The sequence below is a fragment of the Bos javanicus genome, chromosome 4 (genome assembly GCF_032452875.1).
Source record: "Bos javanicus breed banteng chromosome 4, ARS-OSU_banteng_1.0, whole genome shotgun sequence".
Classification (NCBI taxonomy): Eukaryota; Metazoa; Chordata; class Mammalia; order Artiodactyla; family Bovidae; genus Bos; species Bos javanicus.
Window position 1 is genome coordinate 99,238,059 of NC_083871.1, and position 21,014 is coordinate 99,259,072.

A 21,014-nucleotide genomic window follows, 5' to 3' on the forward strand; every position below is an offset into this window, starting at 1 on the left:
TCTGAGCAGATGTGATGCGGTCAAAATTCTTGTTCCTGTTTTGAGCATAGCTCCTTTTGTTGATTTAATTACTTTTCCCTTTGACAGACCCATTTTCTTATAGCTAGATGTTTTCTCTAAAGTATGACATGAAAATCTCAATTCAGGAGCAAGTTAAGCACCCATCACCTAAGGAAACCACCAGTAACATTTTCCCCAGATACTCTTTATGTGTATACATTCAAAACACACATAGATGTATATATGTGTATAATTATAAATCTCTGTTTTAAAGTGATTCTTTCACTGAGCATAACAGTGTATCTTTTTGCTAGCTTTCTGCACCAGTGAGTATAAGCCTACAGTTAATGTTAGAGTGTTTTACTGGGTGGATGGGTCATGACTGATTTAACAAGTCCCTAATGATGGGCATCTGAATGTCCAAAATGAAGATTGAGCGACACCTAGTGGAGTCCAGAAAAGTTTCTATGTATTAGCAGTCCTACCAAACAAAACACTAAGAACAGGAAGAACCAACTCTCTGAAGATGGAGAGACTTTAACTGAAAGGAGAGGGTTCCTCTCTGGAGTCACAGGCCTATGGACATTTAAGACTTTGAAAGAGCAATATCAAGTCTTAAGGGGTCCCGTAACCATGGGGTCGCTAAGAGTCGGACACGACTGAGCAACTTCACTTTCACTTTTCACTTTCATGCATTGGAGAAGGAAATGGCAACCCACTCCAGTGTTCTTGCCTGGAGAATCTCAGGGATGGGGGAGCCTGGTGGGCTGCCGTCTATGGGGTCGCACAGAGTCGGACATGACTGAAGCGACTTAGCAGCAGCAGCAGCAACCTTGACTGAGTTAAAAATGAGAGTTGACCTTTAGCTATCAAGAACCTAAAATGATATTTTTTAACTTTTTAACCTCAGCTCCTAGTAAGATATAAATTTTACATCATATCCCGGTACACATCTACATATGTACTTATAACTGAAACAAGAATGTCAAGAAAAGGTCGTTTCCCTTGTTCCATGCAATACCCTCTGATGTCTTCTCCTTGGTTCTTCTAAATGCTAATTAAAGTCCACTAAATAGACTTTACAAAATGCAGCTTGAAAAGCATAGTACTAAAGGACATAGTTTATTCAGAACAATCTCACTATTTTAAAAGCATGAGATGCATGCAAAAAACCAGTATCGGTAACTATGTAATCTTGGACTCCTTTTCCGTTCCTCCTCTTGCTTCATAACTGGAAACACCAGTGCTATTCTCTGCATGGAATAAGTGATACTAGACCATGGTAATTCATCTGTTACAAAAGTGTCAGAAATGGGCCACCTATGTTTAGATATAGTTAAGAATGCCCTCACTACCTGCTAACGAGTATTTATATAAGATTTCCTCCATTTTTGTGGCTCAATAATATTCCACTGTTATGTACTTTTACATTTTTGTAATACGTTCATCCACCAATGGGCACTTAGGCTGTTTCCATGTCTTGGCTATTGTAAATGATGCCACATGACTATGGGCATTACGTGTATCTTTTTGAGTTAGTGTTTTCATTTTCTTTGGATAAATATCCAGAAGTGGAATTCCTGCATCATATGGCAGTTCTACTTTTAATTTTTTGAGGAATCTCCATACTGTTTTCCCTAGTGGTTGTACCAATTTACAGCCCCACCAACAGTGCCTGTTTGCTTCCATTGTACTACCTAGGGAACCCAGGGTAAGTGGCAGAGAGGGGATTCGGATTCAGACCTGGGAATTCCAGATGGACCCCAACTTAGCCGTGAGGGTCCGCTGTCCAGTGGGGGCAGTGGAGATTTCCGTGTGGGGTGCAAGGCCTGCAGACCGACCTCCCCCGCTTCCAGGGGCGGTGAGGGTAGGCTGCAAGGCAGACGAGTGTCCCACTCCTTTGCAGCCGCGCTGGAGGGAGGGTCAGCGAGGCCAAGGAGGCTGAAGGCACTTCCCAGGTGGAAGCCGGCAAACGGCTGGAGGAGCTGCGCCGCCGCCGTGGGGAGACGGAGAGTGAGGAGTTCGAGAAGCTCAAGCAGAAGCAGCAGGAGGCGGCCTTGGAACTGGAGGAGCTGAAGAAGAAGAGGGAGGAGCGAAGGAAAGTCCTAGAGGAGGAGGAGCAGCGGAAGAAGCAGGAGGAAGCAGAGCGAAAAGTGAGAGAGGAGGTAAGGCGGGGCGGAGCGCGGTGGTCTCGAGCCTTCACTTACCCAAGCTCACGAGTACGCGTCTCTGTGAACATTCTGACCCTGGAAAATAGTTTCTTCTCTGGTGAACTGCTGCTGCCCTTTTGAACGCGAATTCTTACAAATGCATGAATCTGAGCAAACTCCTGGAAACAGTGAAGTACTGGGTAGCCTGGTGTGCTGCAGTCCTTAGGATCACAAAGAGTCTGAGTTGACTTAGCGACTGAACAACAGCAGCAGCTTGCTGTGTGCTAGGTGTGGTTCTAAAACTTTTATACACATTAATTTATGCAGTTCTCCTAAGATCTCTCTGATATAGATAGTCTTCTCATCCCCATTTTACAGATCAGGCAACTAAGGCACCGAGAGGTTTTGTAATTTTCCCGAGGTCCCACTTTTCGTTGTCTTAACGCATGAACCTGTAAATGTCCCTCAGTAAAGACTGTGAGAGCAGAGAAGGATGAAAAAGTCTGCAGATCAGTTACAAGAACCAAGAGTCACATGGTAGTTGTTTTTTGATATTTGAAGAGGTTTCATAGAGAAGATTTTCCCAAAAATCGTTTTGGGGGTGTGTTAAGTGGAAGAGTAAGTAACTAGATTTTCACAGGCAGGGACAGTACCTGCTTTGTTCATTGCTGTACACCCAGGACCCAGCACAGTGCCAGGCGTGTAGCAGGAGCCCAGTGATTATGAGCAGATGAATTTGTTCCATCTTAAGCAGAACTGAAAATGACAGATAAAGTTACAAGAAGGCAAATTTTGAAAATTGAAAAAGTGCTTAACCAACTACTGTAGCATTGCAGTAGTTTACAAAGAGCATTTTTTCCTTGTATCCTGAGGTACATTATTTATCCTCATTTTATGGACAAAGAAATGGGAATCAAGTAGTTTGACTGACTTGTGTGAAGTCACTTGACTAATAATAAGTGATAGATTTGCTGCTGCGACCCAGCTTCTCCAACTCCGCCTAGAGCTTTCCACACAAATCTCCAGAGACTGTGATCTCCCATCATTTAGAATATGCAACAAGACTTTAGATGACTTTCTGACATGGATCCTATACAAACATTCCCCAAACTGTGCGGAAAGTTTGGATACATTACTCCAAGGTCTCGTTCAACTCCAGCTCTTCTTAAGCCTGCGACCTTTGGTTAGAAGGTAATTGGAATGTTTGTTTTAGAATCAGACCCTCTGCCACTGGCAAGCTGGGACCTTGGGAGAGTCACTAGACCGTGAGACCTCTTTTCCTTATCTGTGAAATATCTACTTTCAGGATTGTGGAGGTGATTAAATCATGATATTCAGGGTGCCTGGTACATAATAGACACTCAGGAAGTCATAGTGTTCATTCCTGTTATTGTTATTGCTGTTCTCTAGAGGAGCAAAGTATCAATGAAAGCAGAGGAGAAACATGGCCTCTGAGACCTGAATTGGACCTCAGAGATGATTTGGTCTAACCTCCTACCAAGCACAGTGTCTTAGTGGCGGCCGCTATAACAAATTGCCGCAGACTGGGTGGCTGATAAGACATACAGATGTTTGTCTCACAGTTCTGAGGCTATGAAGTCCAAGGTCGAAATGCCAGCAAACTCTGTGTCTGGTGCAACCGTTCACAGATAGCAGTCTTCTCGCTGTGTCCTCACAGGGCAGAAGGCGTGAGACAGCTCCCTAGAGCCTCTTTTAGGTTCCATTCTCATGGCCCCCAAACCCCCACCTCCTAATGCCATCACTCTGGGGGTTAGGATTTTAACACAGGGATTTGGTGGGGGAGGGTGGGGGCACAAATATTCAGTCCACAATACACAGGATCTTTCTGCAGCATCCTCTGACACATGAACATCCAGTTCCTGCTTGAGAACATCCAGTTTGAAAACTACAAAGACTACATAAATCTGTCAGAAAACTGTTCCTAGAGGATGTGCAGCCTGATGAGAAGACAGTGTTCTAGGCCAGGAATGAAGGCACCGAGGGGTTGATGAGAGGGATTGTAAACATCCGTGGTTTCACCACTAGGGGGCAGTATCTGCACCATTTCAGATTTGTCAAGCTATCTAGAAATAATCTACTCAGCTAAGGAAGGGACAAGCAAGAAACCATCTCTTGTACAATTTCGTAAATATAGTACTGTGTGCCTTGGCATATGGATGATCTCATTTGTCTTCACATCTCTCCTAGGAAGTAGGTAGAAGTGAGAACTTATTTTACGTACACAAAATGAAAGGCCAGTGTTTGATGACTTGACGAGGTGATGACTGTGATGACTGTCCTGCTGAGCATGAGTCTAAGCATTCTACCTGAGCGTTCTCATTTAGTCTGTGTTAAATCCCTAGTCGGTGGATACTATTATTATCCCCATTTTACAAATGAGGAAACTGAGGCACGGGGTAGATAAGTAACATGGCCAAGGTCACACAGTTTGGAAGGGGCAGTGCCAGAGTGCACATCAGCAGCTGGACTCAAGCGCTCAGGCTTAACCTCTGGTGCCACCCTTGAGGAAGGGCTAGCATCTTTTCTAGAACCCGGATCTTTCTCTTCTAGGACTATGACCATTCCCCTACAGCACTCTTTCCTTTGGGCTTGAAGCTGATATTAACGTCCTTGTTATTTGCTCTTTCTTAGGAAGAGAAGAGGAGGCTAAAGGAAGAGATTGAAAGGCGAAGGGCAGAAGCTGCTGAGAAACGCCAGAAGATGCCGGAAGATGGTTTATCAGAGGACAAGAAGCCCTTCAAATGTTTCACTCCTAAAGGTTCATCTCTCAAGGTATTTTCTCCCAGAAAACCTTCTTGTGTTTACTAAACTATGATAGAAACATGATTTCAGCCCCTGATTTAGTTATTGATTATTCAAAGCTTTTGTTCCATTTATCTTTTTGCTCCGTCAGCAATTTCGTAGCTTTTTTTCATTTTCAAGATAGAGATAGGAGAGAAATCAAGTGGAGTACTTTGTGTCTTTTGATTATTAGATCTTTGATTAAAATGACCTCTGGTGATTACCTCTGGATTTCACTGACCCACACTCTCTGTGTGCCTTATTACTTTGAGCAATTAAAAGCAGAAACATTGAAACTATAAAATAGGCAAATATATTTTAAAGGTTTAAGCTGCTTTTTCATGCTAATTTCATTATTTTTCTTTGTCATTATTAAGAGCAGGACAGCTGGGGATGGCACAGGTCAAATTTCAAAGCTGTTATCAGCAAAGGAGATGAAATGTGACTCGGATAGGCTCCCTTGCCAGGATGAGTTTGGTCTGACTACTCCCTTCAGTGGGCATAGCTCCTAATAAAGGAAGACAGAAGTGCTGCTGAGAGAATGAGCAGGAAGGAGCTGAGTCAGGGCGATGATGGGCTGGTTGAGATGGAGGGACAAGAGCGTAGACTCAAATATGTATTTTTGCTTATACAGTTAGCATGTTTTGAGTCCCTGGCACAGTGAAGATACTCACTGATGTAGGGAGTACATGCTTATTGAATAAATACATGGACGAATGAAACTTTAGAGATTGGAACTTTGAGCCGTTTTTATTTTCTGTAATCCTAGCTAGGTTACAAAGCCCTGACAACAGGTAAAGGCAGTATAGAATCATAGCCAGGCTGCAGCTGGTTAATGTGTGTGTGTGTGTGTATGTCTATCAGTGTGTGTACATTTTGATCAAAAGTCAGTTATTTACACTTACACTTATTACCTGTTTCACATGGAAACCAGTATGTTTTATTCCTACAACATTTCCTTTAGTCTTTAGGATGGTCTGGGTCCCAGTTTACCATGGTTCTGCTGCTGCTGCTGCTGCTAAGTCGCTTCAGTCGTGTCCGACTCTGTGCGACCCCATAGACGGCAGCCCATTAGGCTCCTCTGTCCCTGGGATTCTCCAGGCAAGAACACTGGAGTGGGTTGCCATGGTTCTAACCCCTCCCAAATAAGCTCTTATACTTCAACCTCATCTCAAGGGCTGCTTCAGGAGGAGTTTTCTTATTTGATATTTATAACAAATCTAATATGTGCAATGAACTATGAAGGAGGGAAGCACAAAGCAGGGTCACTGTCCATAGGGCACTCATATCGTTGACCACCTCAGGAAAACTCAAGAATTACAAGGGTAACCAAGTGCAGACTACCAGCTCAGTGAGGTCTCTGAGTGGAGCAGAAGGAGGAGAGAGAGGCTGTGTGGAGTAAGTGAGCTTCATTTATGGATCTGAAATTTGAATTTCATAAAGTCTTCCTATGTTACAAAATATTCTTTTGACCTTTTCCAAACCATTTAACAATGTAAAATGTTCTTAGTTTATGGGTGGGTGGAGAACACAGGCAAAACTCTATTTGCATACCCCTGCTGAAGGAGAACGGAGAAGGCAATGGCACCCCACTCCAGTACTCTTGCCTGGAAAATCCCATGGACGGAGGAGCCTGGAAGGCTGCAGTTCATGGGGTCTCTAAAAGTCGCACATGACTGAGCAACTTCACTTTCACTTTTCACTTTCATGCATTGGAGAAGGAAATAGCAACCCACTCCAATGTTCTTGCCTGGAGAATCCCAGGGATGGGGGTGCCTGGTGGGCTGCCATCTATGGGGTCGCACAGAGTTGAACATGACTGAAGTGACTTAGCAGCAGCAGCAGCAGCTGAAAGAGAAAGAGCAGAAAGATGCAAACCCTGCTCACTTTAGACCATCTCTGCACAGCCACTCGGTCCCCCTCTGTCTGGGTCCATTTCTTCCTGGCTCATCGAAAATCAAAAAAAAGAAGTGTCCTCTCTCTTTCAACCTTCCTTCAATTGCCACCTGACCTAAGCTTTCCTTGAACTGTGTGTGGGAACCTGAGAAAAGTTGTAGTTATCGAGACTTCTAATTTCTACTTTGTTTTTCAAAAGAAACTGCAACCCATCCTCTTTCTTCAAACATCTCTCTACCAAGGTTCGCAACTTAGCTTCTCTAGTGTTTGCATCAACCAGACTCCAGAGTTCCCACAAAGCCATTTATCTACTTATTCTGGTAGAGAAGGACAGGAAAGCCTGGCAAGTTGCAGTCGCAGTCAGACACGACTGAGCAACTGAACAACAGTGTTCTAGTAGAGAGGCATGTGTGAGCCATCAAAATTGACATATAAAAAAGAAACTTTCAATTTCTGTGTAACAGAAACGTGCTTTCAAGAGTAGGCAATCTAGTGTTTTTCTCCATAGTATGTGCCTTGAAGAACCTGCTGTGGCTCTTGTTTTATAATTTCATTTCATGTCCTACAATTGAAATTCCTGCAACTGTTGACACTTTTGGCCCTGCAGCTTTTATAAATGGTCACAAGCTAACATTGTCGAATGCCAGCGGGAGGAGAAACATTTGATATCTGACCACACGATATTATCCACTGGTGTATTTTGTTGATTTCTCATGGCTTATGTTCCTCGTCTGAGAAGCTCAGAACCTGGTTTCTCATAGTTAAATTATGCTGGCAGTGAATGAGCTTTCTTACCTAAGACATACAAAGAATAAGTTTTAAGTAAATTAAATTTATAATTTTGTTTTTATTATTATTATTTTCATATACTCGTGGTGGAAGGAGTGTGGAGTTAAGAAGAGCACCAGTTTGCTGAAATGTGTGTGATTTTCCCGTTTTATTAGGACCACAGTGCCACCTCTTGGTTTATAGAAGAACCAGTTTCTCTCTTTAAACTCCTTACACAGAACAAGTAATTTACAAATTTAGTAGAAATTGTTACATTACCCAGAGTCACTAAGTGCAGACATTTGCCAGCAAAAATGCATCAATAAGTCCTGATAAAATGTGATGATGAGATCAAGCTGTATTGAATACTGTGGATACAGAAGGAGACGTTAGAGTCTAAGAGCCATAATGTGAATAAATGTGACTGCCAACATTAACAAGATGATCCCCAGGTCAGAGCGATGCTAGAGGTGCTACAAAGATGCTAGCGGTTCTCCATTCTTCAGTCCCACTGCTCTGCTTGCTTCTTGGTTCCCCAAATCTTTGTACGTGTGTCTGCTCTACTACAAATGTCCTCTCCCCTCCAACGCACACACTCCCCACCCTCACTTTCATGAACTCATTTATAAAGCCGTGTAAACTATAAACTATAAAAATCAGCTCAAATACTAGAACATCTGAAAAGCTTTCTCCAACTCTCCCATTTTTTAATCTTTAATATGGTACCTACTAGGTTAAAGCGTCTGCCTCCAGTGCGGGAGACCCGGGATCCATCCCTGGGTCGGGAAGATCCCCTGGAGAAGGAAATGGTAAACCACTCCAGTATTCTTGCCTTGAGAATCCCATGGACGGAGAAGCCCAGTAGGCTACTGTCCACAGGGTCGCAGAGAGTCGGACACGACTGAGCGACTTCACCTTCACCTACTGTTTAGGTTTTTAATAATTTCTAAATTTTTATTTTTTGAAGTACAGTTGATTTGCAATGTTGTGCCAGTCTCTTCTGTATAACACAGTGACTCAGTTTTACACATATATACATTCTTTTTTAATATTCTTTTCCACTATGGTTTGTCCCAGGAGACGGGATGTAGTTCCCTGTACTGCAGTAGGACTTTGCTGTTTATCTACCACTGAATTTTAAAATTTTCATTTATGTGTTCTGCTAGTCTCCCCTACTGACTCCGTACAGAATTGGAGCCCTATCTTATACACCATTGGTGTTTAATTTTATATAATAGGTTTAGTTCAGTTCAGTCGCTCAGTCATGTCTGACTCTTTGCGACCCCATGAACCGCAGCACGCCAGGCCTCCCTGTCCATCACCATCTCCCGGAGTTCACTCAAACTCACGTCCATCGAGTCTGTGATGCCATCCAGCCATCTCATCCTCTGTCGTCCCCTTCTCCTCCTGCCCCCAGTCCCTCCCAGCATCAGGGTCTTTTTCTGGTGATGAGTCAACTCTTTGCATAAGGTGGCCAAAGTACTGGAGTTTCAGCTTTAGCATCATTCCTTCCAAAGAACACCCAGGGCTGATCTTCTTCAGAATGGACTGGTTGGATCTCCTTGCAGTCCAAGGGACTCTCAAGAGTCTTCTCCAACACCACAGTTCAAAAGCATCAATTCTTCGGTGCTCAGCTTTCTTCACAGTCCAACTCTCACATCCACACATGACTGCAGGAAAAACCATAGCCTTGACTAGATGGACCTTTGTTGGCAAAGTAATGTCTCTGCTTTTTCATATGCTATTTAGGTTGCTCATAACTTTCCTTCCAAGGAGTAAGCAGTGCTCACATATAATTTATTGGTTTGTTGGTTGTTTGACAGACAGGTTGTCAGGGATAAAGGTTGGATGGATAGATGAGTGAATAATATTACAAGTGCCAGTACATTATGTGGTTCTAATGTATTTTATCTCATTCAGAAAAAATTTAGCTGGGAACTTTTCCTCCAAAAATACACTTCTAAGTTCATGTTAAAATCAGAAAAATAAGGGTTTTAAACCCTTTACACCTCATAAACTCGGGGATACCGATAGCACATTTTTGCATAAAGTTTAATATTAATGAGTTAGATTTTATCTTTGTAAGAAATCATTGGAAAGGATGAAGTGCCCTCACTAACATCTATAAAAGTATTGTTCAACTGATATTAGGAGTGAAGCATGTTTTCCAAAAAGCTTAAGGTTATTTATTAATAATCTCTGAGTCCTAGGCCAACAGTCTAGAAAAAGCCATTGACATTTCGAAGATTGTAGGCGAAGGTCAGCTGCTCCAGTATTCTTGTTGTTGTTGTTCAATTGCTAAGTCGTGTCCAATTCTTTGTGACCCCGTGGACTGCAGCACGCCAGGCTTCCCTGTCCTTTAGTGTCTCCCGGAGTTTGCTCAAACTCGTGTCCATTGAATTGGTGATACTATCCAACCATCACATCCTCTGTCGCCTCTTCTCCTCCTGCCCTCAATCTTTCCCACCATCAAGGTCTTTTCCAGTGAGTCAGCTCTTTGCATCAAGTAAACGAAGTATTGGAGCTTCAGCTTCAGCAGTCCTTCCAATGAATATTCAGGGTTGATTCCCTTTAGGATTGAGTGGTTTGACCTCCTTGCTGTCCAAAGGACTCTCAAGAGTCTTCTCCAGCACCACAATTTGAAAGCATGAATTCTTTGGTACTCAGCTTTCTCTATTGGCCAATGCTCACATCTCTACATAATTACCGGAAAAACCATCAGTTCAGTTCACTTCAGTTGCTCAGTCGTGTCTGACTCTTTGCGACCCCTTGAACCACAGCACGCCAGGCCTCCCTGTCCATCACCAACTCCTGGAGTTCACCCAAACTCATGTCCATTGAGTTGGTGATGCCATCCAACCATCTCATCCTCTGTCATCCCCTTCTCCTCCTCCCCTCAATCTTTCCCAGCATCAGGGTCTTTTCAAATGAGTCAGCTCTTCGCATCAGATGGCCAAAGTATTGGAGTTTCAGATTCAACATCATAGCTTTGGCTATATGGACCTTTGTGAGCAAAGTGATGTCTTCACTTTTTAATATACTGTCTAGGTTTGTCATAGCTTTCCTTTTAAGGAGCAAGCATCTTTTTATTTCATGGCTGTAGTTCACCATCCACAGTGATTTTGGAGCCCAAGAAAATAAAATCTGTCACTGTTTCTACATTTTCCCCATCTATTTGCCATGAAGTAATGGGACCAGATGCCATGATCTTAGTTTTTTGAACGTTGAGTTTTAAGCCAGTTTTTTCACTCTCCTCTTTCAACCTCATCAAGAGGCTCTTTAGTTCCTGTTTGCTTTCTGCCATTAGAGTTGTATCATCTGCTTATTTGAGGTTGTTGATATGCACAATTCTACGGTAACTATAATCCAGTAGATTCCTGAACAGGACAGAAAATGGACCTATGTGCTTTGCACATGCAGTCATATGCAAAGGTGTTACTATTTGCTGATGACAGAGGATGCATGGCAAAGGCTATTTCTAGCCTGGAGTTGGGTATCATAAGGAGTCAACAAATATTTGCTGGCTTATGAAGAACATTTGGATTTGAGTGATGCAGTTTTAGTAAAATACAATGCTTGATTTAGCAGCTTTAGTTGTAGCAAAAATTTCTAGCTTTAAAAAATATGTATTAAAAAATACTGAACTATCCGTCGGAGAAGGCAATGGCACCCCACTCCAGTACTCTTGCCCGGAAAATCCCATGGATGCAGGAGCCTGGTAGGCTGCAGTCCATGGGGTCGCTAAGAGTCAGACACCACTGAGCAAGTTCACTTTCACTTTCCACTTTCATGCATTGGAGAAGGAAATGGCAACCCACTCTAGTGTTCTTGCCTGGAGAATCCCATGGACGGAGAAGCCTGGTAGGCTGCAGTCCATGGGGTCGCACAGAGTCGGACACGACTGAAGCAACTTGGCAAACTATCCATCAGTATACTCATAGGAGTTTCTCTGGGCTTATTTCCTTATTTCCCACTTGGACTACTAGGATTTTCATGAGAAGCCTCAGCCATTCCTGGTGAGCTGTGCCCTAGTTTCACTCAGCCCCATATCGGTCTTCTACATTCAGGGCAAATTAAGTTCAGTAATAGCTATCAAAATTAGGAAACCAGGCTAAGCAGTAAGTGAACAGATCACAGTTCCTGGTTATCATTCTTATATATACAAATATCAAATCATTATGCTGTATACCTAAAACTAATGTTATATCATTTATACCTCAATAAAAAATGAAAAAAATTTAAAGTATGTCAGAAAGCAAAAGCAAAAAAAGTTAGTCTTGAAATGTGATTGTTTTGCTGTTGATTTATGTTTTTTCAGAGGCATTTTTATTCCATTCTATCTAGTCTTTGTTTCCAGAACTTCATATTTCTCTGTCTTCTGCCAATCCTACCTTCATCTCCCAATATCACAAACCTCATTATCAAATACCTAATGTGTCATTTTCCTCCCTAGCAGAGGTGCTGTGCACAGCACCCTCTTACTCTTTGACACTCTTTGGTGCTTTTATTCCCCAGGTTCAGGAAATGTAATAGTATGGACTGAGAAACTCTCTTTATAAGCTGAAAATATTAACTGGTTTTATTTTTTTTTCCTATTCCTAGATAGAAGAGCGAGCAGAATTTTTGAATAAGTCTGTGCAGAAAAGGTAAATATGGTTGATTGTTGAATTGAGAATCATCAACCATTCGATGTAATGGGAAAATTCTCTCATATTTTTATGCATGTCTGTGTGTGTTTATTTACTTAACAGTGGTGTCAAATCAACTCATCAAGCAGCAGTAGTCTCCAAGATTGACAGCAGACTGGAGCAATACACCAGTGCAATTGAGGTGAGAGACGTCCTCGATGTTAGGAAACTGAAGTGAAAGTGTTAGTCACTCTGTCGTGTCTGACTCTATGCGAACCCACAGACTGTAGCCTCAGTGTTATGGTCAAACAGAAATCAACTCTGATTGTATAAACAATCAGAGAAACACTTAGGACAATAATCAAGTCCAGTAGTGTTAGAATGTTAATGATGCTTTATTATTTTGAACTAGTTATAGAGAAAGCAATAGTAAAGATAAATTATAGAAAAGTTTTAAATAAATTATTTACTACTTTCCACCTGAGTGTTCTTTAATGAAGGTGTAATTTTTTTTAATGAATTTGTTACTTAACTGTATTATTTATATGTTCACAAGTATATCTTCAATATTCTTAATTCCTTATAAAAGGTGTTCCCATATATAGTTTAAACAGGTCCTTTACAACCATGATTAGTCCTTCTTTGTCTATAAGAACTTTTATTATCAAATAAATTAGTAGTATAAATTAATATAAAGATGATAGCCAGCTGGAATTTAATAGTCAATTTCAAATTGATTGTTTTATATTTGAAGGATCATAGTTTTATGCCTCTGTCTAATCCAGCTTTCTTTCCCCACTGCCAGTTGACCTAGGAGTTCTACTCAATTTGGAAATAATGTATATTTCCAAGTACCAAAGCACTAAGAGGGTAGGGTGCCATTGATCAGGATGCAATACTGATTTTTTTTCCTCCTTTGTGTAGACTTTCGTTTCAGTTGTCTGCTATGATGTAACTGGATCAGTTCAATTTGATTAGATCCTGCCCTTTGTACTGCAGAGTGGAGATGCCTATAAAATAGTTTGTAATGATGAGAGGGAATAAGAAAGCGTTCTGGATGGTTTACCAAGTGAATAATCAAGTCCTAACATTCACGAGGAGATTTTCAGAAGATTAAATGGCCACTAAAATATAAGACAAATAAGACAAATTGCAAATAGTTTTTTTCTCTGGTTGAATTGGTCATAACTCTAACAGGGTTAATGAAGCCAAGACTATGGCTTCAGCCTTTACGTAGTCCAGCAGTGGGGCCACTCACCCTGGCTGCCCACCTCGGTGACACATGCCACAGGCCCCAAAGCAGGACCAGGAGAGAAACTGCATGATTTAGGGTGTGTGCATCACTACTGCTGGAAAAGTATCTTGGATGCACATCTTTCTTTTTTACACCCGTTCATTCCTCCTTCCAGTATATTCTCCATGCAGTGGTCTCTCCGTCTTTCTCGATGTTTTGGCATATCCCTATCTTTGTTTCTTGGCATATACTGTTAGCTCTGCATGAAACGGTGTTTGTGCTTTCCTTCACCAACCTCTTTGAAGTCTTCCATTAGATCTGGGTTTAAATGTCTCGTCCGCAAAGTGGCCTACTTTTGCCCCCTTTAACTAAGTGTGTCGGAGAAGGCAATGGCACCCCACTCCAGTACTTTTGCCTGGAAAATCCCGTGGACGGAGGAACCTGGTGGGCTGCAGTCCATGGGGTTGCTAGAGTCGGACACAACTGAGCGACTTCACTTTCACTTTTCACTTTCATGCATTGGAGAAGGAAATGGCAACCCACTCCAGTGTTCTTGCCTGGAGAATCCCAGGGACAGGGGAGTCTGGTGGGCTGCCGTCTCTGGGGTCGCACAGAGTGGGACACGACTGAAGCGACTTAGCAGCAGCAACTAAGTGCGTGCTCAGTTGCACAGTCTTGTCTGACTCTTTCCAACCCTTTGGACTGTAGCCTGCCAGACTCCCCTGTTCATGGGATTTTTCTGGCAAGAATACAGGAGTGTGTTGCTGTGCCCTCCTCCAGGGGATCTGACCAACCCTGGGATCAAACCCATGTTTCCTGCATCTCCTGCAGCGCAGGTGGATTCTTTACCACTTGAGCCACCTGGGAAGCCCCCTAAACTAAGTACCACTGTCCTGTTCTGTGGTCTCGGCATGCTTTCAGCTCCACACTCATCTTTCATAGTACTTATTGCAAGGTGAAATAATACTGAATAACTAGTTACCATCTGTCCTACTAATGTCAGTCCAGTGGGGCTTACAGAGCAGACTCTTGAGTGCCACCATGTCCCCAGAGCCTAACACAGTGCCTGGCACACAGCAGGCACTCAAGAAGTGTCTGTTGAAGAAATGAAGTAGCATATCACTATAACAATAAGTGGCGGGGGGAGATGCTAATGAAAAGCATATTTCAATTTGAAAAGATCCTCTGAAGTAGATATAATGGTTTATTCGGAAATAGAGATGTTATCAAAATGTATGGAAATTATGAGTCACTTTTGGTGAAGGTGTTTACCCAATGAATTTGTTGAGTGATAACGTTGAGGCAGACAGGCTTACTATAGTTTTATGAGAACAAACTTATCAGCACCAATCCTAAAAATAATTCACATACTTCAGGGAACAAAAGCTGCAAAACCTACAAAGCCAGCAGCCTCGGACCTTCCTGTTCCTGCCGAAGGTGTCCGCAACATCAAGAGCATGTGGGAGAAAGGCAATGTGTTCTCATCCCCCACTGCTTCAGGCACACCAAACAAGGTGAGCAAGGGTTGCTGTCTTTTCATTCTGGAGGTTGGATCCCCGCCACCCGCCCCCGCCCCCCCGCCTTTTTTTTCCCTCCCGCCCCCCCGCCTTTTTTTCCCCTTTTTTTTTCTTTTAGGAATTACATAGTTAATTACAAAAGCAGTGAAGAAAGTATAATTCTTACTTTTTTTTGCAATGACCACAAAAGCAAGCTCAGAAAGAGTGTGTTCCTGAGGTTCATATACTATGGTATGTGATTGTATACTGAGGTTGTATACTATGCCCTGGCCAGAGGCCTCTAAATACAATGCCCGGAGTTCATCACTAACCTTGGGATTGGCAGGGGAGGGGAAGTGCAGGGGGAAGAAAACCAGGTATCATACGCTTTCAATATCAAGTTCAAGGTTCATTTTCCTTAAAATAGTCCGTATAATGATCAGCAATTGATTGGTGCTGTATGAAATAATACTGAATAGTATTTTGAGGTTGCTTTGAATTTCCAGGTAGTTTTTTTTTCCCCTTTAACATTGGATGCTTGACCTTTACAGGAAACCGCCGGCTTGAAGGTGGGGGTCTCCAGCCGCATCAACGAATGGCTAACCAAAACGCCCGAGGGAAGCAAGTCGCCTGCTCCCAAGCCTTCTGTAAGTAGCTCCAGGTTTTTCTGAATGTCTTTGATAGCTCAGCTTCCAGCAACAGAAGAAAACAGGCTGTTGGGAGTTTTGTCTGGGAAAAACAGGGCCCCTGTTCTTGGCTGCAACTGCTGAGTAACAAACAAGGAGGGGCTCAGATGAGAGAGAGCAGTTCCGAGCAGCTGCACTGTCATTTACCCAGAAGGTAGAACGGAACGGTCATCACCTCTCCTCCCGGATCGCGGAGGCAGTTCAGATTTGCCCTCTTAACTATCTGCGTGTTTAGTTTCTATTCTATGAGTTAAGCTAGGAATTTGAAAATGTCAAATGATCTCGGCCATTTCTGTGTCAAGAGCACCCCTAGACTTAGAATGTTATGCTGGCTATCGAACTCACATTTTCTAATTTGCCTAATTTCTGTAACTTAACACAAAAATACAGTGATTAGGTAGTTGTTGAAATAATTGCTGTAATTTCCTTGTCAACACCTCCAAAGAAAAGCCATTTAAAACAAAACAACAGTAAGACTAGAAACTATAAAACCTGGTTATGAATGTTATTTTTGGAAATTTAAAATCTTATTATTAAGCATGGCTTTCTTACTAAAAATATTCTCTTAACCTTTTCATTGAATGTATATGGTAGTTGCCTTGCATTTATCATTATAATCAAAAGACTTATGAAGCTCCCTACTGTACACTGGTGAGCTTTCTCTGTTCAGTTGGCTTTTATAGCTTTGTTGGTGCCCAAGGTAGCAAAAGACTCTGCTGTCACAACTACCCCATTCCAGAGGCAGAAGAAAAGCTTCCCAAACCCTAGGTCTCTGCACCATTGAGCATTTAATTGCACCCATTGGCTCCATGTTTAATCTCCAAAGTCACTAGAGTTTATCACCTTTCCAACTGAAAAAAGAAAAAATGGAAATATTTCCATACTCTTCTTGGGTACAATTCCTTATAATCAATTAATATTCAGCCTGAGATTCTTTACCTAAAGGCCTCACAGAGATATAAAACTAATGTGAACCTAGTTTACAACTATTGAAAAGAAATCTTTTTCCCGCTCCCAATAGATATAGATTCTTTGTGACTGTGGACTGTAGCCCCTGAGACTACTCTGTCCATGGGATTTTTCCGGCAAGAATACTGGAGTAGGTTGCCATTTCCTCCTCCAGAGGATATTCCTGACTCAGGGATCAAACCCACATCTCCTGTGTCTCCTGCATTGCTGGCAGATTTCCTTGCCCTCTGGGCCATCAGGGAAGTCCTCAGATATACGAAAGGAGGCCTATAAAAGGAGATAGTAGGGCTTTCTGGGTGGCCCTAGTGGTGAAGAACCCGCCTACCAATGTAGGAGACTTAAGAGACACAGGTTCAATCCCTGGCTCGGGAAGATTCCCTGAAGGAGGCATGGCAACCCACTCCAGTATTCTTGCCTGGAAATCCCATGGACAGGAATCTGGCAGGCTACAGTCCACGGGGTCAAAAAGAGTCAGACATGACTGAAGTGACTTAGCACACACAAGGCAAGGGATGATACCCTCAAGGATGTGATCTTTAGTGCCTCAAGTTTCCCTGGCACCCAAGGTGATATAAAGAATGGAAATGATTTTTTAATGGCAGGTAATATAAAGTTTTATGGTTCGAGACCAGTGTTGATCAACCTTATCGAATTATCCCTTTGAAAACCTAATGAAATCTAAGGACCCTCTCCCCTAAAACATTGCATATAATACAAGTTCAGCAAGTTTGTGGACCCATTTAAGACTTCTCAGGATAGCAAGATAAGAAGAAAGAGGTGTATGTTTTTCTTCTTTCTTCTTGGGTGAATATGGCACGTTGCTAAAGGAGGTGGTCAGTTTTTTACATGTATTTGCAACCTTGTTTCATTTCAGTCCCAGATTATACTCATATATTTGGTCAAGGACCTGACCCATACTCTTTTATCAACACTTGAACTGATAAGCCTATCATCTATTTCATCCTAATGGGAGTGTTAAAAAGATGCAGTTCAGTTAGTATTACAATAGGTATAGCTGAGTCAAGGTTTCCACAAAAATCCCCATTTTCTGGGAATTATTGATGACCTCCTAAAAATGGCAGGACAAACAGGCATTACAGGGAAATTACAAAATCATTGCCTGCTTTATCTAATATTTAATAAGTAATTTTCTAGACTGTCTACTAGGGCAGGGTCCCCAACCCCCAGACTACAGACCAGTAGTGGTCTGTGGCCTGTTAGGAACTGAGTCACACACAGCAGGAGGTGAGTGGCAGGAGAGCAAGTGAAGGTTCATCTTTATTTACAGCTGTTTTCCATCACTTGCATTACCGCCTGATTCTGCATTTTGCTGAATTGTATAATTATTTCATTATATTTCACAGTGTAATATAATAATAGAAATAAAGTACACAATAAATGTAACACATTTGAATCATCTTGAAACCATTCTCCCCTACCCCTGGCCCATGGAAAAATTGTCTTCCTTGAAACGGGTCCGTCATGCCAAAAAGGTTGGCAACTACTATAATACTGTGTAGAGAAGAAAAGGAAAGAAGAATGTGGCAATTAGTATACATCAGAATGATCTCTTTTTCCCCATGTCCCATTGGATTTTGTAGACTAGTGTGGCTTCCTTGATAAAGGCCAGGTCGAAAGATAATGATACATAATTGATGTTATAGATAAAAGGCCAGCTTGAGTATTCTTAATAAGCAACTTTGAGCTTTGTGCACATTCCAAGTGTAGTAGACCAGCAACATGTCATTCAGGAAAAGAAATAACTTGGAGTTCAACAAGGCAGGATTGTGAACCACAGACAATAAGGATCCAACAGAAAAGAAATGAAAATGTCCAAACTACTGGGAAGAGCCGGAAGGGTCCTGTAGATATGAGTACATGAAACTTATCAGACAAAAGGTTAAATCCAGGAAGGCGGCTTAGAAAGTCAGGTCAAGAAAGGCTGTTTAGGTCTTATCCAGGGTTTTTCACTCTGGTGGCCTGCAGCTAAGATCTGTGTAGACCAGGCCATCATGCTTTATTTTCCCTTTTAAAATTATAATTCAAACACATTTTTGAGGTGTGGAGGTATACACTCTTTAATTTGTCGATTCCCTCTTTTTCAAAATTTAAAATTTTCTTCCACCAGCCACTTTCGGCTTTTGTGTTTCTAACCTGTCTCTTCATGAAAGGCACGTGAGTTTGACAGCCTGGGGATTCTGGTCAGGCTGACGCTGAGCTCAGGATGTCAGAAGATTACCTAAGGACAACAGTAGAGAGGAGGCTCCCAAAGCCACCCTTCTAATTGGGGGCCATAAGCGATTTATTCTTAGCCCTTGGTTTCTATTCCTTGGCATATGTGGGTGGAGGGGAAAGCCAGGGTTGTGTTTCCAGATGTGTGGCACGTGGCCATTAAGGAAAAATCAGAGAGAAGTTTTCTCACCAAAATAGTGCTCACCCAGTGAAACCTCAAGAAGGAAAAGAGATTCGTGTTCAGTTCTAAACTTCACCTAAGATAAAAACCATCCTCTGCTGCTAGCTATGAATTAATTTTCATGTAATTAAAAGTGCTCAGAAGCTTGTCAAATCAATATTACTTGGGGTTTCTAAAAATCAGTAACTTATTTAAACACTGATCTATACCTGATTCTTTGCTGGGACATCTATTGCTATTTGTGGGTAGAATTTACAGGACTTCAGTGTCACTGTGTAAAATTCTGAATATGTCTGTTGTACCTGGTTTGTCTGTTCTTTGTGTCTAAACTACATGTTATATACAGCAATTAAAATGCTAATTTATCTTTCTTTTTGTTTAAAAAAAATACCAACTTTGTCCTTCTCAGCTGAATTCTCTTCTTCATTCTTTGATCTCTGGTTGACTGGAAGTCTGCTTTCCTGCCTTCATTTTTCCCTGTTCTTCTGGAGTGGGTCTTTCTCTAAAATGTAGTAGGCCAGTCAGGTAATTTCATTTATATTTCCCATTTGATTTAAAATGCCAGTTTGCTACTTGGATATTAATATTTTCTTTAAATGGACTCTCTAAACTCTTTAAGTGACCTCAAAAGATTCATAGGCAGGATTTAAGGGAGATACAATTCATTTTCCTCAGTAGAAGAGTATTCACATTAAAAAAAAAGTATTTGTCTTATATAAATCAAATAAATAAAGTAGTAATAGCCACTTTCCAGAGCTACCATTAGCATGTTCCTGATTATAGTCTCCAAATTTTTTAAACAGTCTTCCAGACAATTTGGCAGCTTCTGCCTACATGGAAATATACAGTGGAACTTTTCAAAAACAACCTGATTTGTTGCTTACTGGTTCCAAGTTAAATAGGTGTAACTCTCTAACAGAATATCAGGAATCCACATCACAGTGAAAATCCAGAAATTTATTAATAATAGATTAAGGTAAATCTGAACTGCTTCACATGATACTATTAACCAGTGCATCTTCAACGTTACAATCTCAATAGTTATCTATGAAAAAACATATGTCCGCTTAGACTGGTGTCCATGGATAAATGCAATTGCTGTTAGCTTTGCCTTCTAATGAGAAAAGGGTTTGCCAAAATAAACATTACTATTTCAGTAAAACACATTTATTTTCCAGAAACTGCCTTTGCCAAGGACTAATATAAGCAAATGTTAGAAGAAAAGTAAATGGAAACAGAAATTTGGATCCTTGTCTAAGCCAAATTCATTATGAGGTAGTAAATAAAAAATCCAAGATATATAGCTGTTATCGTATTTTAGTGTTTTCTTCCCAAGATTTTCACGGGTTCTTGCATATGTCATCAACCTGTCAGTTTCTCTTATGGGTACAGTTTGTAGTAAATGTTTACTTTCATGGGGCTGGCTTCTCCTGATACACTTCTGAATTACCACTTGCTTCTCAGAAAACATAAAATTATTTTAGTCTGAGAAAAGTGTAATTACAAAAGTGTCCTAGATTGGGCTGCCCTAAAATAGTGGTTCCTGTGCAAGTAGTGTACTTGGGACGTGAAGAAAACACTATAGGAAGTGAGGCGGGAAAAGAAAACAGCCAATTAAGAATGTTTATTAAGCAACTCACTACGTGAGCTTTTAAACGTAACCCCACTGGGAAAAACCTAGAAGCCATCACAAAACACATGCTTCTAGTTACCCTACCTGAGGCGTGAGCGAGTCTAAGAAATAGTCTCGCACCAAATCTCATGGATGAGTGATTGAAGACTGCTCTTAGGGATGACTCTGAACATCCAGGTTGCCCCCTGGGTGGGCAAAGTGGGCACCTGTAGCCTGAAGAAGTCCTCAGGCGAAGAGATGCAGGGTTGGCCATTGGAAGTCCAGCTGATATGCATTAGTCTTAAGGGCTGGGGGCCGTGAGGCCAAAAAGAAAGCTAATTGGCAAGGGATGAAGTGTTT

General features: G+C 41.7%; 1 protein-coding gene across 13 annotated transcripts in view; it reads left to right on the forward strand.

Annotated features, from left to right (window-relative positions):
* Nucleotides 1-21,014, forward strand: part of CALD1 (caldesmon 1) — a 231,529-nt gene that overhangs the window by 204,793 nt on the left and 5,722 nt on the right. For 12 of the 13 annotated variants that reach the window (XM_061414770.1, XM_061414773.1, XM_061414767.1 and 9 more), the window contains 6 exons: nt 1,907-2,165; nt 4,803-4,943; nt 12,219-12,262; nt 12,368-12,446; nt 14,855-14,992; nt 15,526-15,621. In XM_061414770.1, the coding sequence (XP_061270754.1) occupies nt 1,907-2,165; nt 4,803-4,943; nt 12,219-12,262; nt 12,368-12,446; nt 14,855-14,992; nt 15,526-15,621 (757 nt within the window). Of the gene's footprint in view, nt 1-1,906; nt 2,166-4,802; nt 4,944-12,218; nt 12,263-12,367; nt 12,447-14,854; nt 14,993-15,525; nt 15,622-19,451; nt 19,568-21,014 lie in introns of those variants that run through there. The other variant, XM_061414776.1, reaches the window with a different exon arrangement.